The 26377-nt window shown below is 47.5% G+C and overlaps 8 protein-coding genes across 8 annotated transcripts; 3 read left to right on the top strand and 5 right to left on the bottom strand.

The window, feature by feature from the left end:
- Window positions 1-96: 96 nt before the first annotated feature.
- On the bottom strand, window positions 97-1652 carry FOMMEDRAFT_167140 (NIPSNAP-domain-containing protein). The gene is made up of 9 exons (XM_007265362.1): window positions 1498-1652; window positions 1328-1430; window positions 1194-1239; window positions 970-1064; window positions 849-916; window positions 610-779; window positions 451-552; window positions 326-398; window positions 97-265 (listed from the first exon to the last, which is right to left on the bottom strand). Exons 1-9 carry the CDS (start codon window positions 1573-1575, stop codon window positions 197-199), a joined length of 804 nt encoding a protein of 267 aa, XP_007265424.1. The 5' UTR covers window positions 1576-1652; the 3' UTR covers window positions 97-196.
- A 573-nt stretch (window positions 1653-2225) lies between these two features.
- Window positions 2226-3743, bottom strand: FOMMEDRAFT_83180 (uncharacterized protein; the record flags this gene model as incomplete). The annotated part of the gene is made up of 4 exons (XM_007265361.1): window positions 2226-2591; window positions 2638-3033; window positions 3084-3206; window positions 3309-3743. 4 exons carry the CDS (start codon window positions 3741-3743, stop codon window positions 2226-2228), a joined length of 1320 nt encoding a protein of 439 aa, XP_007265423.1.
- Window positions 3744-3865: 122 nt separating this feature from the next.
- FOMMEDRAFT_167138 (S-adenosyl-L-methionine-dependent methyltransferase) lies at window positions 3866-6307 on the bottom strand. The gene is made up of 10 exons (XM_007265360.1): window positions 6274-6307; window positions 5888-6194; window positions 5742-5834; window positions 5637-5687; window positions 5501-5586; window positions 5351-5435; window positions 5280-5297; window positions 4897-5227; window positions 4233-4839; window positions 3866-4175 (listed from the first exon to the last, which is right to left on the bottom strand). Exons 2-10 carry the CDS (start codon window positions 6065-6067, stop codon window positions 3956-3958), a joined length of 1671 nt encoding a protein of 556 aa, XP_007265422.1. The 5' UTR covers window positions 6068-6194; window positions 6274-6307; the 3' UTR covers window positions 3866-3955.
- Window positions 6308-6772: 465 nt separating this feature from the next.
- FOMMEDRAFT_167137 (FAS1 domain-containing protein) lies at window positions 6773-9716 on the bottom strand (the record flags this gene model as incomplete). Its single annotated transcript, XM_007265359.1, has 4 exons — window positions 6773-8102; window positions 8161-8706; window positions 8761-9018; window positions 9074-9716. 4 exons carry the CDS (start codon window positions 9714-9716, stop codon window positions 6874-6876), a joined length of 2676 nt encoding a protein of 891 aa, XP_007265421.1. The 3' UTR covers window positions 6773-6873.
- Window positions 9717-9896: 180 nt separating this feature from the next.
- Window positions 9897-14892, top strand: FOMMEDRAFT_106015 (uncharacterized protein). Its single transcript, XM_007265358.1, has 18 exons — window positions 9897-10004; window positions 10053-10199; window positions 10250-10379; window positions 10434-10527; window positions 10577-10640; window positions 10690-10802; window positions 10864-11191; window positions 11245-12139; window positions 12190-12280; window positions 12334-12495; window positions 12548-12756; window positions 12806-12933; window positions 12987-13051; window positions 13099-13228; window positions 13284-13607; window positions 13671-14171; window positions 14229-14430; window positions 14481-14892. Exons 1-18 carry the CDS (start codon window positions 9924-9926, stop codon window positions 14849-14851), a joined length of 4035 nt encoding a protein of 1344 aa, XP_007265420.1. The 5' UTR covers window positions 9897-9923; the 3' UTR covers window positions 14852-14892.
- An 83-nt stretch (window positions 14893-14975) lies between these two features.
- Window positions 14976-16768, bottom strand: FOMMEDRAFT_106012 (rab GTPase activator). Its single transcript, XM_007265357.1, has 7 exons — window positions 16705-16768; window positions 16517-16648; window positions 16131-16455; window positions 15969-16077; window positions 15482-15915; window positions 15283-15427; window positions 14976-15233 (listed from the first exon to the last, which is right to left on the bottom strand). The coding sequence occupies exons 1-7, from the start codon at window positions 16720-16722 to the stop codon at window positions 15047-15049; spliced, it is 1350 nt and encodes a 449-aa protein (XP_007265419.1). The 5' UTR covers window positions 16723-16768; the 3' UTR covers window positions 14976-15046.
- A 158-nt stretch (window positions 16769-16926) lies between these two features.
- Window positions 16927-18867, top strand: FOMMEDRAFT_106009 (Gcd10p-domain-containing protein; the record flags this gene model as incomplete). Its single annotated transcript, XM_007265356.1, has 10 exons — window positions 16927-17054; window positions 17114-17241; window positions 17301-17404; window positions 17460-17551; window positions 17605-17813; window positions 17862-18189; window positions 18248-18350; window positions 18408-18494; window positions 18546-18619; window positions 18671-18867. 10 exons carry the CDS (start codon window positions 16927-16929, stop codon window positions 18804-18806), a joined length of 1389 nt encoding a protein of 462 aa, XP_007265418.1. The 3' UTR covers window positions 18807-18867.
- A 134-nt stretch (window positions 18868-19001) lies between these two features.
- On the top strand, window positions 19002-26345 carry FOMMEDRAFT_106001 (uncharacterized protein; the record flags this gene model as incomplete). The annotated part of the gene is made up of 17 exons (XM_007265355.1): window positions 19002-20915; window positions 21424-21513; window positions 21566-21734; window positions 21787-22109; window positions 22159-22321; window positions 22374-22477; window positions 22536-22928; window positions 22980-23006; window positions 23060-23563; window positions 23615-23977; window positions 24031-24337; window positions 24396-24487; window positions 24539-24667; window positions 24725-24846; window positions 24905-25115; window positions 25168-26160; window positions 26222-26345. The coding sequence occupies 17 exons, from the start codon at window positions 19002-19004 to the stop codon at window positions 26258-26260; spliced, it is 5943 nt and encodes a 1980-aa protein (XP_007265417.1). The 3' UTR covers window positions 26261-26345.
- Between the last annotated feature and the right edge of the window lie 32 nt (window positions 26346-26377).

Raw genomic sequence — 26377 nt, 5'->3', positions numbered from 1 at the left:
ATATTCAACCAAGGCGCTGACCACTGGATCACTTATATAGTTCACCAAAATTCGCCGATTCGCAGATCGTGACGTCACTCAATGCATTTAGCTTACCACCGATTCCGACCTTCCTGCTACCAGGGTCATTGTGCACAAAGCGCACTTCCGAACCGAAAACAACGTAGGTTCCACGACAGGCTGTACGTACATGCAATTATTTAAGTGATGAGTATGAGAGTGGAAGGAGAATTGTCGAGTCCATAATTTTTGCCAATTGCGTAGTCTACGGGCGATGCATACGTCAGTAACCAAAATTCAATGGGGGATTTGACACAGTTCAAACCTTGTGAACGGTGTCGCTCCATCCATCCAATTGCCACGCCTTCTCCCGGATGTCATTCCGAGTCTGAAAATCTCTATAAATGGACATTAACTCATTCTGTTATCACACTCTTGCGTAAGACTTACGGATACTGCCACAAATGATGAACCTGATGGAGCCTTCCAATTCGCGAGAACCATGCTCCGACTGGAGCGACGAGCTTGCGCCTGGCTTCTATACCAATCCGCCTAGATTAAATAATCACCGCTGGCATCGTCATACAAAAACAGGTATGCGAAGCGTACCATGTACTTTCCCATTCCAGTAATGCTCCTGGCTTCAATTGATAGCTCCTCAATTCGAAAATACCACCTTGTTCACGTGGTGGGGACGATGGGAAGAACGCAAATTCCTGATTGATCTGCGTTGACCTTGAGACCAAGAATGGTAGGATGCTTTTATACGCTTTGATGTGCTGCAATACGCTCGCGGGTTAATCAATCCGGCTCCACCATGGAGAACTAAGAAGCTGATGAGTACGTACACCGCGTTCTCTGATAAGACGAGTCGAGCGGTCAAAACCGCCGTGATTCTCGTATTCAGTGATGTGTACTTGTATAATGTTAACCATAGATATTCCTAGGTAGTTTAACGAGTGGACGAACCAAAAGTATCATTTTCACCGATCATCGTCTCCCAAGCACCGGTCAGTTTTACATGTAACTCGGGGTCCGATTTGATTGCGGTGTAATACTTCTCTCTGTTCAAGAAAACAGTCTCAGAGTCATCCAATGCTTGCAGGAATTGTGTATGAACGAAACATTGGAGCGAGCGTTGAAGACGGGAATTGCGCGACATTTGCTTGCCACGGTGTGAAGTAACGACTTACGCAGCTGCCTTGTACTCCTCCGACGCGCCAGGTTTGACTCTGTGGACTAATAAGCGGAGTAGAGGAGGGATATGACGGATGCAGATGTAGTATGAGGACACGGCTCCGCAAGAACAATTCACCCCGACACTCACATTCGAACACATGCAAATATTTCCTCCGTGCAACGAGTTTCGAATGCTGTTGAGACTCGATTTCTCCAGCTTTCTTTGCCTCAGGCGAACCATAAACGATGTTCTATGCAAAGTGAGAGGATGGGTTAGGACCATGGGACCACTTGAAGCTGGGTTGAAGTGAGGTGAACCTTCAACGAGACGTTACGCCTGCCCAACGCCACGGAAGTCGGTGTTGCTCGTAACGCATTTGATATCCTGGGTAACATACTCGATGCTGTTCCCGATACTCGAGTACAAAGAAAGACTCAGAAGGGTAGTGTAAAGAAATGAGAGCAGGTTACAACAGGAGGTAGTGTGGTTGCAAGTACAAATGTTCGATGCAGTGGATGCCAAACTCGCAGTGCCAAATTAGGCTTGTACGTCATTTTGATCTGGACAGAACTCATTTACTACTACACGTATTCCCAGTTCAGCAAAAAGTTAAAACTACTTTCTGTTCCGCATTCAAGTACTATTTGACTCAAGACGGCGTAAATATCTCAGCCACATTTCGTGCACGACCCATCGACTAGACTTCCCACTAGAACTAGTCATCATGACTTTGAAATAACAAGCCGCCTGCCTCACTCTGACACTGCACTCCTGAACGTTGGGGGTCCCACTTATTGTTATGCAGGTCAAAGCATTCTCAACGTCAACCTAGAAATCTGGTTAGTAGCATTCTTTCAAGCTTTGTGAAGGTACTCACCCATTTTATTCCATCCAGGGATACACTAATTGAGCAATCTTGTCGAAACAGGTCTTCTGTAGAGCCGTCTAATAAGAATGCCAATTCAAGGTCATGTTGGTCTCTTGGTCCTAAAGCTCCAAGAGAGTCCAGTATTATCCATTCTCCAACCCTTGCAGCTTTTCAGCGTTAGAATGGCCTACGAGCGTGACGAGTTAAAAGGAAAACTTTACGTTGTGGGCTACTGAACGCTGAATTTGGACGTGCATCGACAATGCTGGACAATGGATGCTGTATGTACCGGTTTCTGTCGTCCGCACTCAAGTTTTGTAATTTTCTCCTAGAGACAGATTCTGAGTTGATGCCTTGGAATTCAGCGGTCGCTTCCGACGACAAGAGCATAATGTTGGACGACAAGACACATGAATTCAGACGACATGGTGCGAAATTAGCCCGTGCCAGTTCCTTTGAGCTGGCAGCTTTAGAAACATAATTGTGTTGCGGGGCAGGATGTCCACCAGAGATGAGCGAGGAGAGGTATTCTAGAGCCCTTGCCTACAGAAATGTGAGTCGTCAGACTGAAGAGGTTGATTGGACGCACAATATGCCTATTATTCCTATCGTCACCCTCACTGCCAACTGTGAAGGGTAGCCCACCACCCAACTCAATTCCGTGATCAAACCAAATTTCACCCATTTTCGGCCGATTTGCAAGGATTGTGAAATAGTTATCCGCCATTTTCATTTCATCATTGGTCACATTCAGTTCTTGAAGTAGACTCAAGAACTCCCTTGCAGAGGTGCGACTCAAGTACGTGCCATGTCCGAGCCACGCAAACGCTGTAGTTATCGATTGGTCTTCGTTAATAAATATTCGCAGTCGCGAGAGTAGATGCTCATGAGCTGGCAAGAGATGCATACTACTGGATGACGGGTTCTCAGACATGTAGAAGTGCAAGTTCTTGATGACCTCGGGTTGGACCAAGTAGTCGTCGTCCTGGAATTGAGAAGTGAGGATACTGCATTAAAATCAAAGAAATCACGGACCTGTGTAAAGCAGTACGGTGTCTTCGCTTCGATACATGCTAAGTATCTGGCTTGAAATAACATATTCGATGGCGAGTTATATATACGCAGTTTTCTACTCGGACAGCCTGTGGGCTTGAAAATCTAAACAAGCGTCAATTAGTACAGGATACCAACAAAAAATGTGAATAAATCACTGACATTGTGTGTTAAGGTCACATTAGGATTATTGTTCCATATGAAAACCTCAGCAATAGTACCATCCAGCCAGGGTCCACAAAGAAGTGCAGAAATCAATAAAACGTTCTCTAACCGCGACCAGTTGAGAATAACTGCGGTAGTGTCTGGTGTTTTGTGCTCTGGAGGAGCGGAGGCAGAGAGGTAATCTAAACGTGTTGTATATGTTGATGGGATACCAGAAGAAGAAAGCGGAATGTCAAATGATCGTAGTCCCTGTGCAAGTTCATCGGATGTTCGACTTGCGCTCTTGAGAGACGGCAGGCGAGGGAAAGCTATGACAAGTATGCCCACTACTATTGACAATGCGACGAGAGTGTGCAGGCGCGTCTTCTGATTTGATACGAGACCGCATCGAGACTGCCTCTTTGAAGGAATACCAGCAACACCGCGTGTCCCAATGGACTGGTCGTCATTATTGGTTTCAGATGCTTTAGAGGACATGTACAGAGTCTTTCAAGGATCGACAATCTCGTCAAGCGAACTGACTCGGAAGAAGCCGTCAGCTAGTAAAGAGCATCTTTTCTGAAAACAGAGAAACCAGATATCATTGATATTATCAATTCCGCATAGATTTAAAAAATAGCAATAACAACAGCGAGGGTATGTACAGTCGTCAGATATAATACAATAATTGGACACATAGATAGATACGATTACATCCCAGATTTATAACCAATGAAAATCCGCATAGTCCTGCAGGGTGTCCGTAATTCTTCTGTCGACGCATGTCGCTGAGCGTTTAATACCGCATGGTAAACTCGATCTTCGTCATTCATCTCCGCTTTGGTCATTAAACCTTGCTTTGGAAGTTTAAAGTTCGGAGATTGAGAAAGCGCCATTCGCTGCCACAGTGCAGCACGGGTTTGCATGTCCCTTCATATAACGAGTTCAGTTGTCCGACTAAACGTGATAGAAGCGCGAGAAACATACCCTTGGTATCGCTCCAGAAGCTTGTCAAAGCGCTGTCGAGCATGTTCACCTTCGATTTCATCATCATCCCAACCCAGCTCCTTCAGCTCCGCCTCGCGATTCCGAATCCGATCATTTAAGACTTCCCACATGCTCTCCTGGCATGCAAGGACGAGGTTGAACGTTCGATGGAGTTGGAATGCGAGCGAGAAGCATGTAACATCTGATAGGGCGCTTAGAGGGAGTAAACCTAATTCTGCAGCATCACATGTTGAGGCATGGGTGGAGTAGTATGGTGTTACGCATGGAGTGCCGTCCTCTTTTGACAACGGCCTCAGTTCATCGTCAGTAGAGGGAGGCGTACGTTGCTGGAATAGTTCTTCGTCGTCCTCGTCGTCAGATAGGTTCTTTGAATTCGAGGCCGATGAATCGGTAGAAGAGTACGATTCTTGCTTCCGGTGTGCGCGGAGACTCCTTGCCGCAGAAGCCAAAGTAGGGGGAGAAGAGAAGCGACCTGAGGAGGCAATATTGTATGTAGGAACATTGGGGAGTGTAGGTGTCGGAAATTTTATCGCCGGAGAACACTGAACCTGGCGGAAATATGTTGCAAAGTAGCTGGGTAGGATAGCTATTCGGAAGCGTCAGCTTGATCCGAGAGCCAAAATTAGTTATTAAATATACGCACATGTAGGCTCCCGATTAATGAAGCGTGTCTCAAAAACCGAGCTGAATAAAGACTCCAACAATTTATGGTCATGAGGAGCGTCGTCACGAGGCGGTGTCGGAGGAGGCGACATAGGAAGTGATCGGCGACTAGAGCCATCAGGCCGGTGGATAGTGGGTCTCTGATCACGAGCTCTCAAAGCTCTCGTATACCAGCGGGGCAGAGAAGGGAAAAGAATGTCTGGTTTGGTGAAAGCACATATAAGTGATGCGCGGGAGTCGTAGTAGAAACTGCCGTTACCGTCTTCAATCATCTCAACAGAACCTCCTGGCCGGAGCACCCTACTAACTTCCTAGAGAAAATCTCAGAAAAATGCCAATACCAATAATGTCAAAATCGAATACCCCGAATAAATTATCCCACTATGAACGGCTTGAGAAGTCGATACAAAATATATGCGTGAGAGATTACTGACCTTATTTTCTGGGACTGCGCGGGCAATACCACGTATGTGGACATGATCGAACTCGTCGTCTTCAAATGGGAGTTTCGTGGTCAAGCTAATAACTCCGTCAGTCGATATGAATACAATATGACTATGACGCGTGAGACTCGGAATACTGACAAGTTGCCATGCACCCATTGCACACGAGATGACGACGGTCCGAGGAGATGTAGGGGAGGCTGAATATTGACGAGGTCAAAGCCAACCTGTGAACATGTTAGTGCAGGATAAGCACGACGCTGAGGCTTAAACGCACGAAGTGACAGTCGCGCCATTCCTTGAGTGCGTCCAAAATCCAGGCACCAGTCTAACCGACGAATGCAAATCAGTAAAGTTCATTGTGATCGGCCGCGTCGCTTACCCCACAGCCCAGATCCAAACAGCGCTTTGGAGGTCCATCCTTGAACTGGACAAAGCTGACAGACTGCTTTAGGGATTTGAGGAAGATGTGATCCTGAAAATCCACAGTCAAGTTTCTGACACGATCCCGGGAAATGGCAGGCTCACAATGACGTCTAGGTCAAGCGTACGGCGGTCAAAGCTGGTTGGATACGGTGCTTTCATCTTGTCAAATGCATGGTGAGCTCTGCCATTTTTCTTAGTGAAGTTGGACTGCTTCAAAAAGACCGAGCGCCTTCGAGGATCGTCCAGACGGAGGTCCGGGACGTTCCCGGTTATAACCGACATGGATGTAGAGTGAGACAGGTTACAAGCCGGGCTTGCAGCTGTTCCAAGTGCGTCGAAAACCTCGCTGGTAGCGGAGACGAGAAGAGAGCCCGTGACGAGAATGCGTGATCGCTCAGACTATGAGAGACTTTCAAGGCAACAGGATCATTATGATGGGTAATAAATAAGTAACGAATAAATGCCTCATATTAGGTGAATGCGCGTACCTGAGCCTAGACCTGCAGCTCGACTGAGGCAGACAGGTAGTCGGTATGAGAGTGGGGGTGGTTGCGCGAGGTGAGAGGTGAACGAGGAGAGGCAAGGCGACAGCCCGACCAGTCAGGAGCATTCAATCTTTACATGAGAGCGTCGGAAATTGACCGCGTGCTCCGGAGAGGAAGTGTACTTCCTATTCCGGCGCATCCTTCCCTTCCGCACTCGCTTGCGCTAGTCACGGAACCTGGCTATGCAGTGGGAGCATCATTAATCACTGCTGCGTCACCCACATCAAATCATTTCGAATCATGATACAAACACGATCAAGCTCATTTGCACTACGAAGCTGTTCTGATCAACCGACGCGAAGATATCCTCCAAATTACAGCACAATTTTTATTCGATAATTTGTCCGCTTTCGAGGAGACTGTCAATATATTTAATCAAATAACAAGCTCGTCTGAAAACGTCGGCTCATTTAATCCCGAACAGGGAATAACCATGTACATGGGTGTCATACGTAGCGCACTTTGCCAAATCGGAACATATGAAATACAAAGACAACTAATTATACAGGTACAGTCTAAATTGATTGTCGCCGATGACCCACTCTACGGCTCCTCATCGTCGTTGTTAGTGAAACCGCCGAGGGGTTCGTACGTCGCTTCTGTTGTATCCCTTCGCCAGAGTGCACGCACGCCTAAAAAGAACAGGAGAATGAGGGCGATACCGATGACGCCAACTCCAATCGGAGCACCGTACTCTAGCCACCATGGCGGGCGATATGGAACAAGCACCGCGTCAATCTGTATGACACCACCAACACCACCATTCGAAGTCGTTCTTCCCCATGAGAGAACACGTGCTCCACCATCTTCACCGGCTTTGCCTCGAGCATCCTTAATACCGACAAAGTAACCAGTCCCACCTTTTCCGTCGTCATCTCCAATCCAGCGGAAAACGATATCCCCATAAGCAGAGCTGTTCGAGCGCACTGTTGTATAGGTCGCAGCATCATCCAATAAAATTGGTCTATTCGTCTGAGCCGGGTCTAAGTTGGCTAGCTGAAGTGCCTGCGGTTTGGATACTGGAATCAAATGCTGCTCCACGATACTGCGTAAGACGTCGGACTCATTATAGAGTCTGGTCAACTCAAAGCCCTTGAAGGCGTCATCCGTTGGACACAGGAGAGTCCAGCCATTACCATTGACAGCCACTTCGGCCCAGGGAGAGCCCTCTGGTGGCGCGGTTCCATTAAGAATCCAGTCCATTCCAGCGCGCACGATCAACGACGTCATCGTAGACCCATCAGCTGCTTTGACGAGCTTCCCAATTGTCAAATCAACAGATCTAGGCAGTAAAACGTCTGACAGTTCGTGTATGATACCAGTTCTTGTTAGTAAGTTCGCGGGTGCGACACTCGAGCGCATTCCTGTCCAGCCACCGCTTGCGCTTATTGAAACGGACCCATTACCGGCTCGCTCCGCACGAACGTCGCTTCCTTCTAAGGTCGGATAGCTTTTCTGTGAACCATTCTGCAACGACTTGGCGTACTCAACGCCATCGAGAATGTGATGTTGGATAACATTCTCCAAATCTGCTTTTGAGGAAGCCGAAAGTAGGTATCTACTAACAAGTGTGCCAAGTCGTTTGAAACCGTCGTTGACGGGAATCATGAAGGTGGTACGTGGTGTTGTCTTGAGTCGATCCGCAAGTGAGGTCGAAAACACTGCTGCTAGGTACTGAGATAATTCCAGAGATGGAAGCGCAGTAGTTAAGGCATCGGCGGGAGGTGCCAACGGACGTGAAATGAGGTAGATCACGGTGTTTTCGATTTCAACTGTAGATACCATCAGCTACCAGTAAGGACTCGGAAAACAAAAGGTAACTATACACACGATATTCTCCTATAACAGATGCTCCCCCGAATCGAATACCACTTGCTTTATCGCGCTTGTCGTTGTTACCACTGATAGTAATATCGAGAACCTGGCGGCCGCCGTCCAATCCGACTTCTTCTAGCGCGGTCTCGACCAGTGCTCCATCTTTAAGTTTCTTTGGAGTCCACTTTCCCGGGAGAAAATGATAGCTCAAAGTTCGCTTCAGCTCGTCACTTCCCTCGTCTGGAAGGTCGTCATCACCGGAGAGGGCGAGGACATCGTCGCTAGGTGCAAGGATCGTATATTGCACCGAGGTATCATTAATTAACGGGGTAAGGTCCACGGAGTGCAGCTTGGAGACGAAGGTCGTGCAGTTCAGAGTCAATAGGTACTTCTCGGGTGTAATGTTGAATGCTCCTGGAGGAATTAGCAGGGAAGAAACGGTGTGCAAGACACCGTTTGACGCGTAAATGTCCGGCTCAAGGAGCTCAGCCGAAGAAATAAGAGTTTTTCCGGACTCGGGAGAAGTAATAATCTCGAGAGTGGATCCAGAAATTGTTGTCACTAATGGATTGATATGGTTAGAAAAGTCGGTAAAAGCACAACGAACATACTCACGCCTAGAAGAGGGCTTGAACGAGTCTGACCAGTGAACGCCCTCGGTGACAACCGCATGCATATTAAGGATTTGTAGAATATCATCGGTAGCAAATTTGCTCTCTAAATACTTGCGCTCTATGTCTGGTAGTGCATCCCATGCACTATCGACTGGCAGGAATAATGTTAATTTTGAGGTCGCATTAAGTAAAGAAATGATATCCGGGTTAATGATCTTGTTAAAATACGAGAGAGAATGTTGTTGAGATGCCACAGATGCTATGCAATATATGATGAGATAAGTCCGAAGGGAGATAATTATATATGCTCATACCGAGATCTGGAGGGACTTGTAGCACGGAATCAATGCCGAATAACATTCCATTTCCTGCATCAACCTCGCCCTTGACTACTTTAGATCCTCCTTCTCCAAATGCGTCCGTGCCAACCAGGACCTTTCCTTGGTCGGAATATACGCGAAGGCGCTGCGGTTCACCACCAAGAGTCCCGCCGGGTACAGGTAACCAGGGTGGATTCGGAGGAGGTTCACGAGACGGTGGTTCGCTCTCCTTGCGAGGGAAATGCAGCGTCTTGTGTACTTGTGGGTTATCGTCTTCGGGAAGGACTTGTATAGAATAATTCAAGAGGTGATACAGTAGATCCTGTCGGAGTTTCTGCTGAACATTATCTCGAGCAGAGTAAACGTCATCTGCGATCGTCAAGGCCTCTGACCAAGACGGATGCTTTTCAATGGCATCATTGGTTGGTGCGAAAAGGGTGCTTCCGTTTAGTTTATTAAGTGTCGGGACGAGTAGAGCACGTTGGAGAAGCTTAAGTAGAGAGGTATAGTCGGGATCAGCCGAGAGTGCGTCAATGAGAGTGGTGGATTGGGTCGAAGGGTTAGTAACAAACGGTGCTTGGGAGGCAAAGGACGCTGCTGTGCTGACTAGCGCGAGAAGGATTGTAAAGAGGCGCATGTGGGATGCAGGGAGAGTTAGTATTCCCGCAGTGCTCCGCGCCAGTAGAGGTGAAATAAGGGAACGCGGTAGAAGTGTGTGCTGACGTAGGTGGGGCACGTGCAATACGCGTCAACTGCCGAAAGCGCGTTTCAGTAGCGAAATATCACTTCTACACCACCGAGTAAGCCTCGCTGGTCCCGACGCAGCTCGGTCGCCTCAGTATTAATGCTGGAGCTAGTCCACGCATTCGTCGGCTGTCCCTCTTCCGATGTCCATATCCTCACTCTTCCGAGTGAGATTCTACTCGTACGTCGCAGTCCGGACGTACGAATCCTCGACTGAGCATATTCGCAGGCATATGCATTCGCTGACTGCGTAGTTTTGTTGGATGCACGCACCTTTGTCTTTAAGAGAGCACTCACGTTCAGAGAGGTTTTCCCTAGTTCTCGAGATACAAATGAGCATATCAGACGCGTTTCAATCGAGCCAAGCATGAAGCTGGTAGGCTATTCCATCGCCGATTTGATAGACTGACTTAGTTACTATGACAGATTGCAGCTTCGATGGGCCCAAACATCGCTGTATGGGCGCTTTCTGATGTCCAGAAGGATACTTGGAGAGTATTTTCTTCTCTTATATCAGTCGATAGGCAATTGGTGACAGCTATAGACTGCAAGTCTGGTCAGTGATCTGCTTCCATTCTCTCTGCCAGTGCTCAACCCGTTTCTCCGGAAGGTCTTCTTGGTGTGGGTACTGCTACTGGGTTATCGGTCTACACGTTGAATCTTGAGGCCGGGTTGCCAGTTTGGACTATAAAATGGTCTATTCCGTATGTCTGAAGGTTCAAAGTTACAATATTCTTGCTGATTATAGTTTAGTACCTTGCCGTACTCGACAGTTCGATTCTCACCGTCATTAATGCATCTTGCCACCATTAGCACTGTGAATTATGAATTATACATTGATATTCAGCAACTGACAGAGCTTGTAGGATGACAACGTAGTTCGCATCTATTCCACAGCGTCTGGTAGCTTGCTACAGTCCATTCGACACCCTCGGCCAGTAAAAGACTTTATTTGGAGATTTTCTGAGAAGTCTAGCAGGTAAACATGCGGTAATTCCCAATCGATGAATACTCACTAATCGACTTATTGTTTGTGAAAGAGACGACCTCATCCTGTATACTATAACGACGGATGCTACGCTCCGCGTTTTTCTGCCTGTATTGGATACACCACATTATCTTCAACTCCATGCAACTCTTGACCTTCATTCTGATGTGCCGCGTGGGACTAATGGCAAAATTATCGACTCGAATATATTCTGGCTACATAAGGACTCGCTGGATAATTCCTTCCAAGCTATTGTTTCTGCAGCGCATGGCCCGGAGGACGAGACCCTCTACAGGCGAATGAAGGACTTGAGCAGTGAAGGCTGGGACTTCTTCGTCCGAGTTTTCCCAGATAACTCGCTGGTTGTTCGCGCAGTTGCAGTGAGTGCTGGCTTTCAGATGTCTACTCGATGCTGATTGACATGATTCTACAGAACATCGATAGTCGACCTCCAACTCTTCTAAAGCAGTTCACCTTACTTCAGTCGCCACCCGATACGTTGTTTTCATACCCACGCCACCTTCATATTCTCAAGACTCCTAATCACTCTTCTGTCATTTTTGTCACTTCACCTCCGTTGCGGACATACGAAATGGACCCACTCCATTTCTTTGAGGATGGGAAAAGGGGCATGGTTCTCCTTTCTCAAGGCCCCGACTTCAATGAGAGCGAGACGTCTAAAATTCTTCGGTTTGTCCGAACTCCAGAGGGACTCGGTTTTGCCATCATACGGGAACATTTTGTTGAGGCATGGAATCTTCACTCTAAGATCTCCGACATGAAGTGTCTCGGTCGGTGGCCAAATGCAGACCTTGTGACGGTGTTGGACCGCGGAAGGCGTATTGCTTTGTACTCGGAAATAGGTGAAGACCCAACGCTCACAGTACACCAATGTTCTGCTCCAACGTACACAAGTACTGTATCCGTGGAACGGCTAACCTCACTATTCTGTCTTCCGTCCGGGTCATCCAATAGTATCATTGGTATAACTCCGTCGTATCAAATTATCCAGATTCGTATAATTCCTGTTGACCAGGGACGTAATCGATCGTTTGAACTCAGGTCTTTGCCTCCAACTCATCTTCCCACATCCGACACACTCTCACTTGTCATACCTGTGGATCCCATGGCATGGAGTAACGCAAACGCTCCTACAAATGGACGAGAACATGACATCCTCCTGAGTATTTCCGATGGTGGCGAGCTAGCATTTTGGTCTTTTGCCGACGACAACGGTCAGATTAACTGGAAATGTACTGGACGTGTGAGGACAGGAAAGGCTGGATATCGGCTAGCAAGATGCAGTTCGGCAAAAAAGACCGCACTTGGTATGTTCGAATTCCTCACTTATGCGATACTATATGTGACCAGTGTATAGTATATCCGGGTTCGACGGGAGACGAACTGAGTATATGGGACTCGAAGGAATCGGAATTCGCCTCGGGTCTGGAATTTAAATGCATCTACGAGTATGCATCTTGTCTTTTAATTATGTTCTCCGCAATGAATCCTGAACTCTAAGGGACGAGCCAATCAATGATTTGGATTGGACATCAACTCCTGACTTCCAATCCATCCTTGCTGTCGGTTTCTCTCAACGCGTGGTTCTGCTCTGCCAGCAACGAATGACATACTTTGAGGAAACACCTGCTTGGGGAATGCTTGGTCGTATCGAGATTGGACAGTTCGTTTTCTCAATTATATCTCTGTTTACCTATATATTGACGCAGTAGTAGTATGTTAACTCACAATATCACAGACTCGATTTGGTTGGCTGGTGGAACGCTGCTCATTGGAGCGGGACATCACATGCTGCAATATAGCCAGTGTAAAGCTCAAGATACAAAACAAGACAACCCTGTAGGGCTGTTTGAACACGTCGCTTGGCTTAATGGTCCGCTGCCAGATTATCACCCTCAGATGATTCTACAGTGCTTACTGTGGGGTATGTAAGCGTGATTATGCTTTTCGACTTGCTAATACAAGTATATTAGGGAAAATTGAGCTGGTGAAGGAAATTATTGAGAACTTGTACTATTATCTCCAGAAGCCCGTCTCCGACAGAACATGGAAGAATTCACCAATTGAACACTTTCTCGAAGCTGATGAGGTATCGCGTTCGGTAAGGGCAGTTCACCCAGTGCTCAGAATACCGCCTTAAAGTCTATCATAAAGAGTAAAATCGTTGCCAGGTCGCGGTATTCGAGCTTCTTAAACTCGCCGGGAAGTATCCATGAGGAGTAAGTTGATTAGGAGACCTTGCATTTTCTAGCTAACTGTTCAGCAGAGAAGAAGACGGAAGGTTCTCTCGATCACTTGTACAGAGTCTTATCAAAGAACTCGAAACAGAGCCTTTAGAGCATCTGACACCCAATGAACATGCTCATCTCATTGTTTTAGTACAGACGAGGTTGGAAGTCAGTCATCCTTTTCGTCTCGTTTTACCGACTTGTGTTGATTTGGATTCGTTAGATCGAGGAACAAAAAAGATCACTAGATGCCAATGGGCTGCGGTACCTGATATCTATGCGATCATTCTTCATCCTGAACGCGAGACTCTCCTCACCGAAACCCCCCGGCACTCCAGCCTCGGCTGGCTCATTCCCTCTCTCTTCTTCCTCCAGACAGACGCATGCTCGTGAGCGACTCCGTTTTCGTGATATGGTCTGGGCATTCCATAGCGAGAGTCAGGAAATTTTGCTGTCAGCTTCGGTATCGGCCTGTCATGGGAAAATGAAATGGACTGATGCCAGAGCTCTTGGTATATTCATATGGCTGACATCGGTCGATTCTATGGTAACTACGATCCCTTTTTTGCCTTTTTTGCCTTCTTTTCTCATGCGTCTAACTTTCTGCTAGAAAGCCCAACTTGAGGAGATTGCTCGCAACCACTATATGTCTGGCAATGCTCGAGATCCAACGACTTGTTCGCTATTCTATTTTGCTCTTGGGAAGGTTCGACTGGTCCACGGCTTATGGAAGCAAGCGGCTGGGCACAAAGAACAGCCTGTGATGATGAAGTTCCTGTCCAATGACTTCAGTCTACCGCGATGGCGTACCGCTGCGCTGAAAAATGCTTACGCACTGTTAGGAAAACAACGCTACGAATACGCTGCAGCGTTCTTTGTCCTAGGAGGCGGTCTTAAAGACGCGGTCAATGTTTGCGTGAAACACCTGAATGACTTTCAGTTGGCAATTGCGATAGCACGTGTCGTTGAGCCTGAGGGTGACAGACCCATTCTCAAAAGCATATTGACGTCCGTCGTCGTTCCCCTTGCATTTGAGAAGGGAAATCGGTGGCTCGGGAGCTGGGCATTTTGGTTACTTAACAGACGTGACCTCGCCGTTCGTATACTGGTGGTAAGAGTCGCGCAGCATTTTGAAATGTCTTTTGATGGACTAATTAAGATCTACTAGTCGCCGCTGGCAGATATCTCGAAGTCACTAGACATTCCCATCAAAGAAATTGGAGACCCAAATTACGATGATCCCAGTCTTGCTCTATTATTCTCACAACTGCGGTTAAAGACCTTGCAGACCGCAAAGGGTACTGAGGAGATTTCTAGTCAAACTGAATTCAATTTCGTCTTGCAAACGGCTCGCGTATTTTGTCGAATGGGTATGTCTCAACAATGTATTGTTAATTAAGTATTCATCAACTATGACCAGGTTGTCATGCTCTTGCTCTGGACCTCGTTAGGTCGTGGTCATTTGATCGGCCCACTGGCAAGTCGCATCGATCATTGCAGATTAACGGTGAGGTGGATGCCATTGGTCCATTGCCGAGTAGTGCTCGCCCGTCCATCTTCGCATTTCCAAAACACACACGTCGCTCGTCCGTCTTGATCGATATGGAAGTGCCTTCCGACCCATCTACGCGCACGACTTCTCCGGAACCGGTTGTTTCAAATACGACAGGAGCAGATGTTAAGACGGCAAACCCAACCTCGCCATCACGAAAGTCGGGTCTGGGAATGCTGATGAAAACCGCAAAACAAAATGTATCAGTTCCGGAGTTCGACATGAACGCATTCTTCTAGAACACATTGTGTAATTTCATGTCACGCATACACGATTGTAGAACCCAACGTAGTCAAGAAGACTTCATTTATTGCGCCTCGACTATCTATCCACAAAAGTACAAGATTATTTTTTCTTTGCTATCTGGTTTCTGAAAAGAATGCGTTCACGGAAGATGTATAAAGTGCGCAACAGTAATGCTAAAGGATGAGTCTTCACTGCTCAACCTCGACCTCGCGCTTCTTCAGCACAAGGTCGGAGCCAATGACCCTCTTCCAGACATCACGGACGTCATCGACGACAGTCTCAAAGTGAGACGTCGCGTCATAAGACTTGGTAATGAAAATGTTGTCATCGGTACCAGTCGTAGTAGGGGTATACAAGGGTGTTATAGAGACGAACCTAAGGAATGGCTTAGTACATTGAGTCGCAAGGGAGGCTGGATACTTACTTGTCATGAATAGGTCCAAGCAAGTCAAGTCCGGGGCGGATTTCGAGCTCCGGTTTGTCAGTCTCGACTATCGTACTGACAATAGCTACATAGATGTCCTTTGCGCAGACATTATGCGTCGAAGAAACCATAGCAATATAGATATCTGCACAACAAAGCTTGAGTGGTTAATCTCGCAAATCGGATGAAGTCATCTCACCATTCCTTCTGTGAACCTGGTTCTGTGGAATGATGATTTGCACGCTATCTGAGTCGTCTGTACCAGGAATAGGATGTTTCAGGAAGCAGATGGCCCGCACGACTTTCCCTTCTTCAACCACACGCATCTTGCCACCTTCTTTGGTCTCTCCAGCGCCGAAATAGCTCGGGTCCCCAATTACCTGCTTTGCCTTGACGGTCTCTTCACCGCTCCTAGCACCAACGAACTTTCCATCCGCATCTGTGACAATTTCGTCGATAGGCTTGTCTAGCATGTACGTGCCTCCGTAAATGGCACTGAGCCGAGCGAACGACTGGGGCAATTCTCCTAGACCGTATAATGGGTAGATGTATGGAGATTTCCCGTAGCGTGCCATAGAGGAAGTGTAAAGAATTATGCGATCGTAAGTTGGACGGGCCGGCTTGTTAATATAGCTGTACAGAAATAAAGTCAGATGCAATCTTCGTGTCAACGTAACGGGACTGACTCGTCATCCAAGTACAGCGCCATGGCGTGTCCGATGAAGTCTTGGGTACCCGGCTCGAGTCCAAATTTCTCATAGACAGATTTCATGCTGTCTCTGTCCAAGTTGACACCTGCAAGAGATTGGATTGAATGTGTGCAAGTAAACCGCAGGAAGAAAGTATACCTTGATGGGTAGCAGGGTCTTCATCCTTCCAGTTCTGCAGGAACTCAAAGAACTTCTTTGCACGCCTCTTTTCGAACAAACCCATTAAAGGGCTTCTTACAGCCTCCATCTCTGTGCTTGGGACCTTTGAGATCCTCCCATCACGGTAGACGAAGCTTCCTGCGATCTGCTTGAACTCAAGGTAACGAGTCACATCCGTATGGACGAGTATTTTTGTCAGCTCGCCAGATGCAATGATAAACTTCGGAATAAGATCTATGGCATAGTCTCGATCGCGACCCAACGCAGCCGGTGGTTCTTGGCCCGGTCTAAACTTCCTGTATAGCTGAACGTGAAGTCGCATATGAATAAACAGTTCGCAAGACACATTCAGCTATCGGACTAACCTGCGTAAGGTTCAGACTGGCGCTTTCTCCGCCATAATAGTCATTTCTGTCCATGTGTAGAACCTTCTTGCCCTCTACTGACAGCAGACCCGAGAGGATGCATTCCGTGAGACCTGTTCCTAAGACGATGACCTAGAGATGGAGTCGTTCAGCTGCAAGAAGAGCTGGAGAAGACAAAGGTAATATACATCGTACTCCTCATCCATTGTAGATGCTGATTAGGGCGTGCAGGTGGGCGGTCTAGGATGAGGTGTGTTAGACGCGTTGCTAAGTCGAAGATCGATTTATACTGTTCGCGTCGGCCTTGCCGATGGATCATGGATGCACCGATTCCATATATGGAAGGCGTGCCGTCCGGTTCATTTGGTTTGGCCATGCCGTTGCCCAAAATTTATCCTGTTCTGTGTACCATGGACACTGAGCTCAACACGGAAACGGCTGGCGCTGGACCCTCGAGAACATTTATTCGAGAAGGCCATTCTGTCCTTTTCCTTCTACCTAGTGGTGAATACAAAAGCGTAAAGCTCGGAAAGAATTCGTTAGTCTTTGTTTGTCAACCTGTTTCATGAAAGTGTAGCTTACCAGGCACCCTTCAAGGACAACTTCTTTCGGAAAGTATGGGTCCTTCAACTCGAGTGCACTCATGGGACAACCCTATGGCTTGTCATATGAAATAATCGACAAGAAGTTAAAAATCCTTCCTCCGAAATCCATGAATGAACTTGGTAAGTGTCGCGTCTTTATTCGCTAGTGCCCATGCATGACGGTTTCTTGTTTCTTTTAGAGGATACGGACGCCACGAATGAGTACATTAACGATGGGAACGTCGTCCAGCCTTTGACCTCTTTGGAGATTGAAGCCTTGAAAAAATCGGGCGTGCATGCATCAGTATGCCTTTTCTTCTAACATCGTTAGACGCGACAGCGATTGAAAAGACTAGTAGGAAATAATCAAGCGGCAAATTGAACAACATGCAAGCTATACTCTCAAGACAGAATTTAGCAAGGAAAAGTACAAGAAGCGGAAGGAGGCAAAGTATGCAATTTCCCCCCTTAAGTACCAGTGAACCGTTCTCAAGCATTCATTAGGTTTGCCAAGACCTTCACAACGATTGAACCGACATTGCACAATGTCTGTGACTATTGGTTCAATAAAGATAGGAGCCGCATTAGGGAGATCCGACCTGATACGCTCGCACAAATGCTGAACTACGCAGGCGTTAGACCTAGTGGCAGGTATCTGGTTGTAGATGAGGCGTCTGGTTTGTTGGTGTCTGCAGTGCTAGAGCGATTAGGAGGTTCGACGTTTCAAATTGCTTTCTATTCTCTTCGCTGATTTTGAACAGGCGAAGGAAAGATTCTCACAATTTGTGATACTGAATCACCGCCAGCATACCCAATTATGACACACATGAACTTCGATGAAGATATGGTTAACTCGACGCTTTCGTCGCTCAATTGGGCAACAGCCGATGAAGAGTATAAACCCAGTAGGTGCGATGATATAGCACCCTCAGAAATCGAGTCTCATGCGTCCACAGTCGTTCCGCCATCAGAACCAGAAACGGGAGTCTACAGATCAGAACGACAAAAAAGTCGTCTGAACAAGAGGAAGAAAGTTGTCGGAAATCTTTACAACACCAGGAATGAACTATTCTCAGGTGAATTCGATGGGTATGGCCTTTCATACTTCTTCCTTCCGTCATTTGTCGACTGATAATAATTATGGTAGGCTTCTCATTGCAAGTGAATATGAACCTTTCTCTATCGTGGAAAAGCTATGTCCCTACCTAGCTGGTTCCGCATCTATTGTGGTTCACAGCCCACATATCCAGGTAATGTCCTAACCTCTTGTAAATTGTCGCTGTATCAGAATTCACTTTCGGTCACAGGTATTGTCCGAAGTGCAGGCACAAATGAAGCCACTTCCCGAGTATCTCAGCCCATCGATAACAGAAGGCTGGCTTCGTCAATACCAGGCTAGTATTACAGTTTTGTGCATGCATAATCTATCTAACGTGCGTCTACAGGTTCTCCCAGGTCGTACTCACCCTGTAATGACGGCCACAGGGTCTGGTGGTTATATCCTGCATACTATTCGAATGTGCGTATTCCTCCAATTGCATGATATTCCCGTTCTCAATATACATACCAGACACGATGACCCTGATGCCAACGCTGTCCCGATAATAAGGACCAAGAACAAAAAACGAAAGGCAGGTTCAAGTACCCCCACACCCATGCCAGAGGACGTGTCACAAAAATCTGGTATGGATTCTGGAGATCTATGATGTTGCTCAAGTTTCTTTTGTATATAATAAGACGAACGTCTAGTAGAAATTACAGTAGAATAAATTTCAATAAACGTATCCTGCCTCAGTATTACGTAATGCCACTCCATGGGTTTGCCTGCGTCGCGTAACTCTTCTTTCAAAGATCCAATTCAGGAATCTGCAAGCTCTACAAATCCAACCTTTATCAAGTTTATGCAGTCTAATGACGAGGGGTTTCTTGACGATCTATTGAAGAAAGTAACCAACAAGGATCTCATTCTCGCTGATGACTATTCACGTCTAACGTGCTTGTTTACACCTACCACTGCATCTTCAACGCGGGCAAAGGCCTTCCTGGTTCTGTCGTCAATATGTGAACGTCACAGGCAATCGCCTCAAGTGTCAACCACTGAGGATGAATTTGGAACAAATACGATACTCAATTTGTTCCTGCCGAGCGTGGAGGGTAGACTTGCAGAAGTAGAAGAGCAACCTCTGGTCGAAGTTCTTTCGTTCGTCGCTGCGCTCTTTGCCGTTGACTGGCGCGTAGCCTCAGCAATATTTATCCGCGACGGGTTTCAAGACTCGATGGTGGATTCATTAGATCTCTTCCCTTCAGCTACAGCCATTTCATCTGTTGTTGCCAATGTATTATCATCGGCTTGTGGCTACAAGCCTTGCCGATCGTCCTTATCACCTCGTTGTTCTGCCTGGCTGGAATCCACATTTCGTCATACGACGGACGTAAAGCTGAAAGCTACTGTATCTCTGGCTGTTTTGAAGTCCTCACAAGGACGTGACACGGAAGGTGTGGATGTTGGTGGAATCACGGCTGAAACCAGTGAAGCAGAGCTGAAGACGGACGACTTGTATAAATCTATGCGCGATATTATCATGGGCACAGAAAGTAATACTCGAGATATGGTGGACGTGGTAGAATCCTTGGTGTATCTCAGCACCAAGCCTTCCATAAAGGAACAAATTGTAGAAGACGAGGGACTAATTAACAAGATTATCTCCTTCCGTTCTTTGCAGCGGAAAAGGTCTTCAGCGGAAGACTTTGGAACATTGCCATTCGGGTTGGCTGCTTTGATTGCAAACCTCTGCTCGTATCGTCCGCGCTTAACAGAGGAGCAGGCTCAGATTGAACGGTTGAAGCAAATGGCTCAATCCAAATCTGCTGGCTCGAAAAATCTCGCTGCTTTAGAGGCGAAACTTGATGACGACGAGCATGTTAGACAGAGAGGGAAGCATCTGGTCGCTTGTGGTGCGTCCGACCTCCTAGTTGCTATCTCCCGAGCATCGGAAAGTGCGAGTACGATGGCGATGGTCGGAAGAGCATTCTTGGGTCTTACAGCGGATAAAGACAATAGAGGGCGGATACTGCAGTCGGGTAGTGCAAAAGTCTTAATGACTATCATACGCGCCTCGCAGCAGGCGCCCAATGCACAGTCTGCAAGCACATTGGCGAAAGCGAACATGGAATTTTCCGACTTGCTATCTATACAAGCACTAGCGAAACTCGCCATCACTGCTTCCCCCATGCAAGTTTTCGGACCAAATGAAAACAACTCCATCGAGGCGATAAAGCCATTCTCGTGCCTGCTTCTGCATTCCTCGTCGACTCTGTTACAGAGATTTGAAGCGATTATGGCTCTCACGAACCTTGCGTCAGCTGGCCCCGAACTAGCGAATCGGATTGCTCAGGCTGAAGGTGTTTTCAGCAAGTTGGAGTTCCTGATGTTGGAGGAACACCGATTAGTGAGACGTGCCGCCACGGAACTGATTTGTAACCTTGTGTCGGGGAGCGAAATGGCCTTCAATAGGTTTTCTGGCGATGGAGATGGCTCGCCTGAGTCCTCGGGCTCCCTCAACCAATCGAAATCCCGGTTACATATTTTGATTGCTCTTGCGGATGTTGACGACGAGCCAACAAGATTAGCTGCATCTGGAGCACTCGCCGTGCTGACGAGCTCACCAACAGCTTGTAAACTGGTGATGCTACTCGAGTTCGAGCATCACCGTGTTTTCCCTGTTCTAAAGCAGTTAATCTATCCCGAGCAAGACGAGGAAGAGCATGATAGTGGGGAATCGCATCCTAATCCTGGTCTCGTCCATAGGGGAGTTGTTTGCTTCAGAAATATTTGCATGAATTTATCCGACAACTCGCTTCGAAGTAAACTCGCAGCCGAGGCGGTCCAATATCATCTGGTCGATGCGCTTGCAAATGTTGTCAGGTCAGCTGGAAGACAGGAAACAACGGAAGCTATTCTCCGTCCAACTGCGGAGGCTTTGAAATGGTTGATGGACTCTGGAGTCAATGTATTAGCATAAGAAAAAAAAATGAATTGTACAAACAGTGCGAATCAAAGAAAGGACAAAATCATTTCTTTCCGTAGTTTGAGAAAGCGATGACGACAGCACAGCCACATAGACACGCAGCTGCGCGCGGTTGCAACTCTGCTTCTCCAATTGTATCTTGCCTCAACACCCTTACCCATTAGCCATCCGATTTCTACCTCATTGACAAACGAGAGATTCGTTCACTGTAGCCGAAGAGGAATCAAAGAGCGGCCATGGTAGGTCGATCGCGGGCTTCAATACGACAAATGCATTTACACATTCTCAAATATAGGCACCCTCGAAGAAGGCCGGAAAGAAGGGCGCAGCCGCCGCTCCGAAGAAGGCAGCGGGAGGAGGAGGCACCAAAGCAAAGTTCGTTAAGGTACGCAAGCCAGATCACACTGCCTGGCGAAGGTACTATAATGCATCCTCAGGCGGACTGGAGAGAAGGGTTCAAGAAGAAGCAAGTCGGCGTGTCCGATATGACTCTGCTCACGAAGATCACCAATGAAGCCGTGAATGAAAACCTGGAAAAGAGGTGGAAGAACGGCGATATCTACACATATATTGGCTCCGTCTTGATATCTGTAAACCCTTTCAAAGGTACGTTGCATATATGCTCTTTGGAAGTTGCTGCAATGACTCGGGCCTACAGATCTGGGAATCTATACCGACACTATCCTCCAGAGCTACAAGGGGAAGAACAGACTCGAAGTGCCACCACACGTGTACGGCATTGCTGAATCTGCCTATTACAACATGAACGCCTACCATGAGAATCAGTGCGTTATTATCTCAGGAGAGTCCGGAGCAGGCAAGACAGAAGCAGCAAAGCGGATTATGCAGTATATCGCTGCAGTATCAGGAGGGGCGGACAGTAGCATCCAAGAAATTAAGGACATGGTGTTAGCAACCAACCCTCTCTTAGAGAGCTTCGGGTGTGCCAAGACGCTCCGTAATAACAACTCGAGTCGACACGTAAGTTGTCGTACATCCCCCATCGAAAATTTCACTGATAGGAAGCCAGGGGAAATACCTTGAAATCATGTTCAACGAACGCGGTGAGCCCATTGGTGCTCAAATCACGAACTACCTGTTGGAAAAGGGCCGTGTCGTCGGTCAAATTGACAATGAGAGAGACTTCCACATTTTCTACCAGTTTACCAAAGCCGCTTCACCAGAGCAACGAGGTTAGAAATTTAACCTTAATATAGGTCGGTTGCAGAATTAACATTTTTCTAGAGAGTTTCGGGATCCAGGGACCGGAGTCGTACGCCTACACAAGCCGAAGTGGGTGTCTCGATGTCCAGGATATGGACGATGTCAAGGACTTCAGCGATACAATTGTGTGTTACAATCTATCCCCTCATTTAAAAACAAAATTACTGAGAATAACAATTGCAGAGAGCAATGCAAGTCATCGGCCTGAGTCAACACGAACAGTCTGAGATATTCCGCATGTTGGCTACCGTCCTTTGGCTGGGAAACGTGCAGTTTACAGAAAAAGACGACGGGAACTCGCAAATTGCGGACTCAAGCGTGACAGAGTTTGTCGCTTATCTGATGGAGGTTGATTCTGCAATGGTTGAAAAGGTTCTAACATCGAAGATCGTGGAAACACAGAGAGGTGGTCGAAGAGGATCGGTCTATGACGTTCCGTTGAACCCAGCTCAGGCGAATTCCGGTCGAGATGCTTTAGCTAAGGCAATTTATAACAACTTGTTCGAGTGGATCGTTTCCCGTATAAACGTCTCAATGAAGCCTCGTTCGGCGACTGCCCAGTTGATTGGTATTCTTGTGAGTCACGTCTAATATTCGAAAGCGTTTTCTGACATCCGTCATATCAAGGACATTTTCGGTTTTGAGATATTTGAAGTCAGTCCATGCTAATGGGCCTTACTGTGATACACTGACATTTGACTCACTAGGACAACTCCTTTGAGCAACTATGTATAAACTATGTCAACGAGAAGCTGCAACAGATCTTCATCGAACTCACTCTGAAAACAGAGCAGGAGGAATATGTCCGTGAACAAATTAAATGGACGCCCATCAACTACTTTAACAACAAAATCGTATGCGACCTCATTGAAGAAAGACGACCTCCAGGAATCTTCGCCGCGCTAAACGATGCTTGTGCAACTGCTCACGCCGACCCAACAGCTGCAGATAACAGTTTCATCCAGCGACTTTCTGCGCTTTCTTCGAATCCCCATTTCGAGCCACGCGGAGCTCAGTTTTTGGTCAAGCACTATGCGGGTGACGTGATGTACAATATTCCCGGCATGACGGACAAGAACAAGGACACTCTCGTGAAAGATCTTCTGGACCTCGTTGCTTCCAGTAGCAACAAATTCTTACAGGGATTGTTCCCTGATCGACCAGATCCGAACAGCAAAAAGAGACCTCCAACTGCAGGTGACAGGATCAAGGTGATCAATATGACCGTCTTCTGCATCCACATTTCTAACTTGTCCGTATAGCAATCGGCAGGTGCCTTGGTAGAAAACCTAATGCGAGCCCAACCATCGTATATTCGAACAATCAAGCCAAATCAGAACCGAAGCTCGACGGAGTACGATACAAAAGCTGTTTTGCATCAGATCAAATATCTTGGATTGCAGGAGAACATTCGTGTCCGACGCGCTGGTTTCGCATATCGTAACACGTTTGAGAAGGTCGTCGAACGGTTCTATTTGTTGTCGCCAGCTACGTCGTATGCTGGAGATTACATTTGGACTGGTGACTCTAAGTCAGGTTGTGAACGAATCTTAATTGACACTGGTATTGCGAAGGAAGAATGGCAGATGGGTGTGACGAAGGCATTCATTAAGAATCCGGAAACGGTACGAAATATCCAGGCATCGACGACTTCTCTTGTTGACAGTTGATCATTTAGTTGTTTGCTCTGGAAACAATGCGAGACCGGTACTGGCATAACATGGCGGCTCGAATTCAGCGTGCGTGGAGGAACTACCAACGCTACAGGAACGAATGTGCCACACGTATTCAGCGATTCTGGAAGAACAACAAGGAGAGTATTGCCTACGCCCAGATCCGGGACTATGGCCACCAGATTCTGGCTGGAAGAAAAGAACGCAGGCGTTTTAGTCTTCTCAGTTATCGACGGTTCATGGGAGACTACCTTGACCTTAACGGCAAGAGTCCATTAGGTGAGGAACTGCATGAAGTCTGTGGTCTCGCCTGTAAGTATCTTGTAATAGTTATGTGGTTACACTAAAGCTTACAGATATTTCTACACAGCGGGCGAGAAGGTTGCATTCAGCTGTCGTATCCAGCTCCTCGTTTCCAAGTTTGGCCGATCGAGCAAGCCGAGTCCACGTTTCTTAGTCGTGGTATGTCCCCTGATTTCACTGTGGATATCACTTTACTAACTGCAAGGCAAGACGGGAAAGGCTGTTTATATCTTGATCACTACTGCCAAGGACGGAGAAACCATTACCAGCCTGGAGCGTAAGATTCCCTTGATCACAATCAAGAGCATTGCCCTGTCCAATCTTCGTGATGACTGGGTTGTACGTGAATGCGCTATTGCATTTTTCAGGTATTGTTACTGACATAACCTGTCCCAGGCCCTGAACTGCAACATCTCAGAAGAAGGGGATCCTGTTTTCAGCTGTGCTTTCAAGACCGAACTAGCCACTCACCTGTTGCAACAAACAAACGCAAGTATCAATGTTCTCATTGGTCCGATGTGAGTTCATATAGTAAGCTTCTTGTTGATGAAGGCGGACTTACGAAGCATACTCCAGTATCGATTACGCCAAAAAGAAAGAAAAGCGAGCCCAGATCAAGTTTGTCAAAGATGAGACCGTTCCTCGAGATGACGTTTATAAGAGTCATACCGTGCATGTCCCGTCCGGTGAGCCGCCAACAAGCCAGTCTCGCCCTGCGGCGAAACGCAAACCGGGTGTGGTGAGGCCAATAACTCAGGGTAAATTGCTCAGGGCGGGAGGACCTGATGTATGTGAACTGTCCACGTCATAGCTGCTTTGGCTGATCATTTCCGTACTAGAAACCGAAGCCGGTTTCGAAGCCGAGACCTGCACCTCAAGCGCTGCCAGGTAAAGCAGCAGCGCCTCCGCCATCGATCCGCCCAACTCCTCCTGCACCTACACCAGCAGCAGTACCAGCTCCAAAGGCGCCAATCCATGCAGCTAACGGCGTGCCTCCTCCACCGCCCCCACCTCCTGCGTCCGGCGTTTCTGCAATTCCTAAGCCTCCTCCGGCTCCTGGTAAGACGATGGCATCTCCAGCTCCTGCACCTCCTGGTAAAACGACAGCTCCTCCACCGCCCGCACCTCCTAGTAGACCAGCGGCACCTCCACCACCTCCACCCTCAGCCGAACCGGATGTGGAAATGTACAAGTCCAAGTTCGCATTTGAAGGCCAAGAGGGTGAGATGTCTTTGCAGAAGGGTGACCTCGTGGAGCTTGTCGAGAAGGATGATAACGGTTGGTGGCTTGTGAAGAAGGACGGTGAAGAGGGCTGGACTCCGAGTAATTATCTCGAGCTTGTACCTCCGAAACCGAAAGCCGCGCCTGCACATCCACCTCCACCGCCGGCTAGTCGTAGACCACCTCCTGCACCGACTCCGGCAGCTGCTGCTACTCTAGCAGCACCCGCTGTAGCAAAGACTCCACTGAAATCAGTTATGGCGGATGCTCATGCGAAGCCCGTCGCAGTCTTCCCTGGTATGCTACCCGCAAATGGATCAGCGGCTCCATGGAAGAAAAACACGTCTACTGCCACTGCTGATGAATCCAACGAATCGAGTCCTGCGAGCTCACGTCCGTCAAGTTCACTGGCGACGAAGCCACCTCCTGTTGCAGCGAAGCCAAAGCCGGCACCACCGCCTATTGCCAATAAACCGAAAGTTCCGGGTAAACCGCCTATTCCTTCTGCTCCCCGGCCAGTCTCTGGAGTCCCAACTATGCCACCTCGCCCTGGAGGCGGAGGAGCGAGGATTCCAGGTGCTGCTGGTGGGCAAATGGACCTTGCAGCTGCCGTACGTATCCGTATCTCTTCTCTATGTTACTAAGTGAGATTTTGACATATGTTTCATATAGCTCGCTAAGAGGGCACAACGTATCGCGGATGATGAATGAATGAATATAGATTCTTCTATTCTTCTATACCACAATGAGCCGTTGCGCTCAAATATGTAGATTCTTTCTCTATGAGTGTATAATCAATTGTCATTTGAGACAAAAAGGTCCCGCCCT

Source organism: Fomitiporia mediterranea (assembly GCF_000271605.1).
Source record: "Fomitiporia mediterranea MF3/22 unplaced genomic scaffold FOMMEscaffold_5, whole genome shotgun sequence".
NCBI lineage: Eukaryota > Fungi > Basidiomycota > Agaricomycetes > Hymenochaetales > Hymenochaetaceae > Fomitiporia > Fomitiporia mediterranea.
Note: the sequence above shows the minus strand (reverse complement) of the source record. Positions and strands in the feature narration are given on the sequence as shown.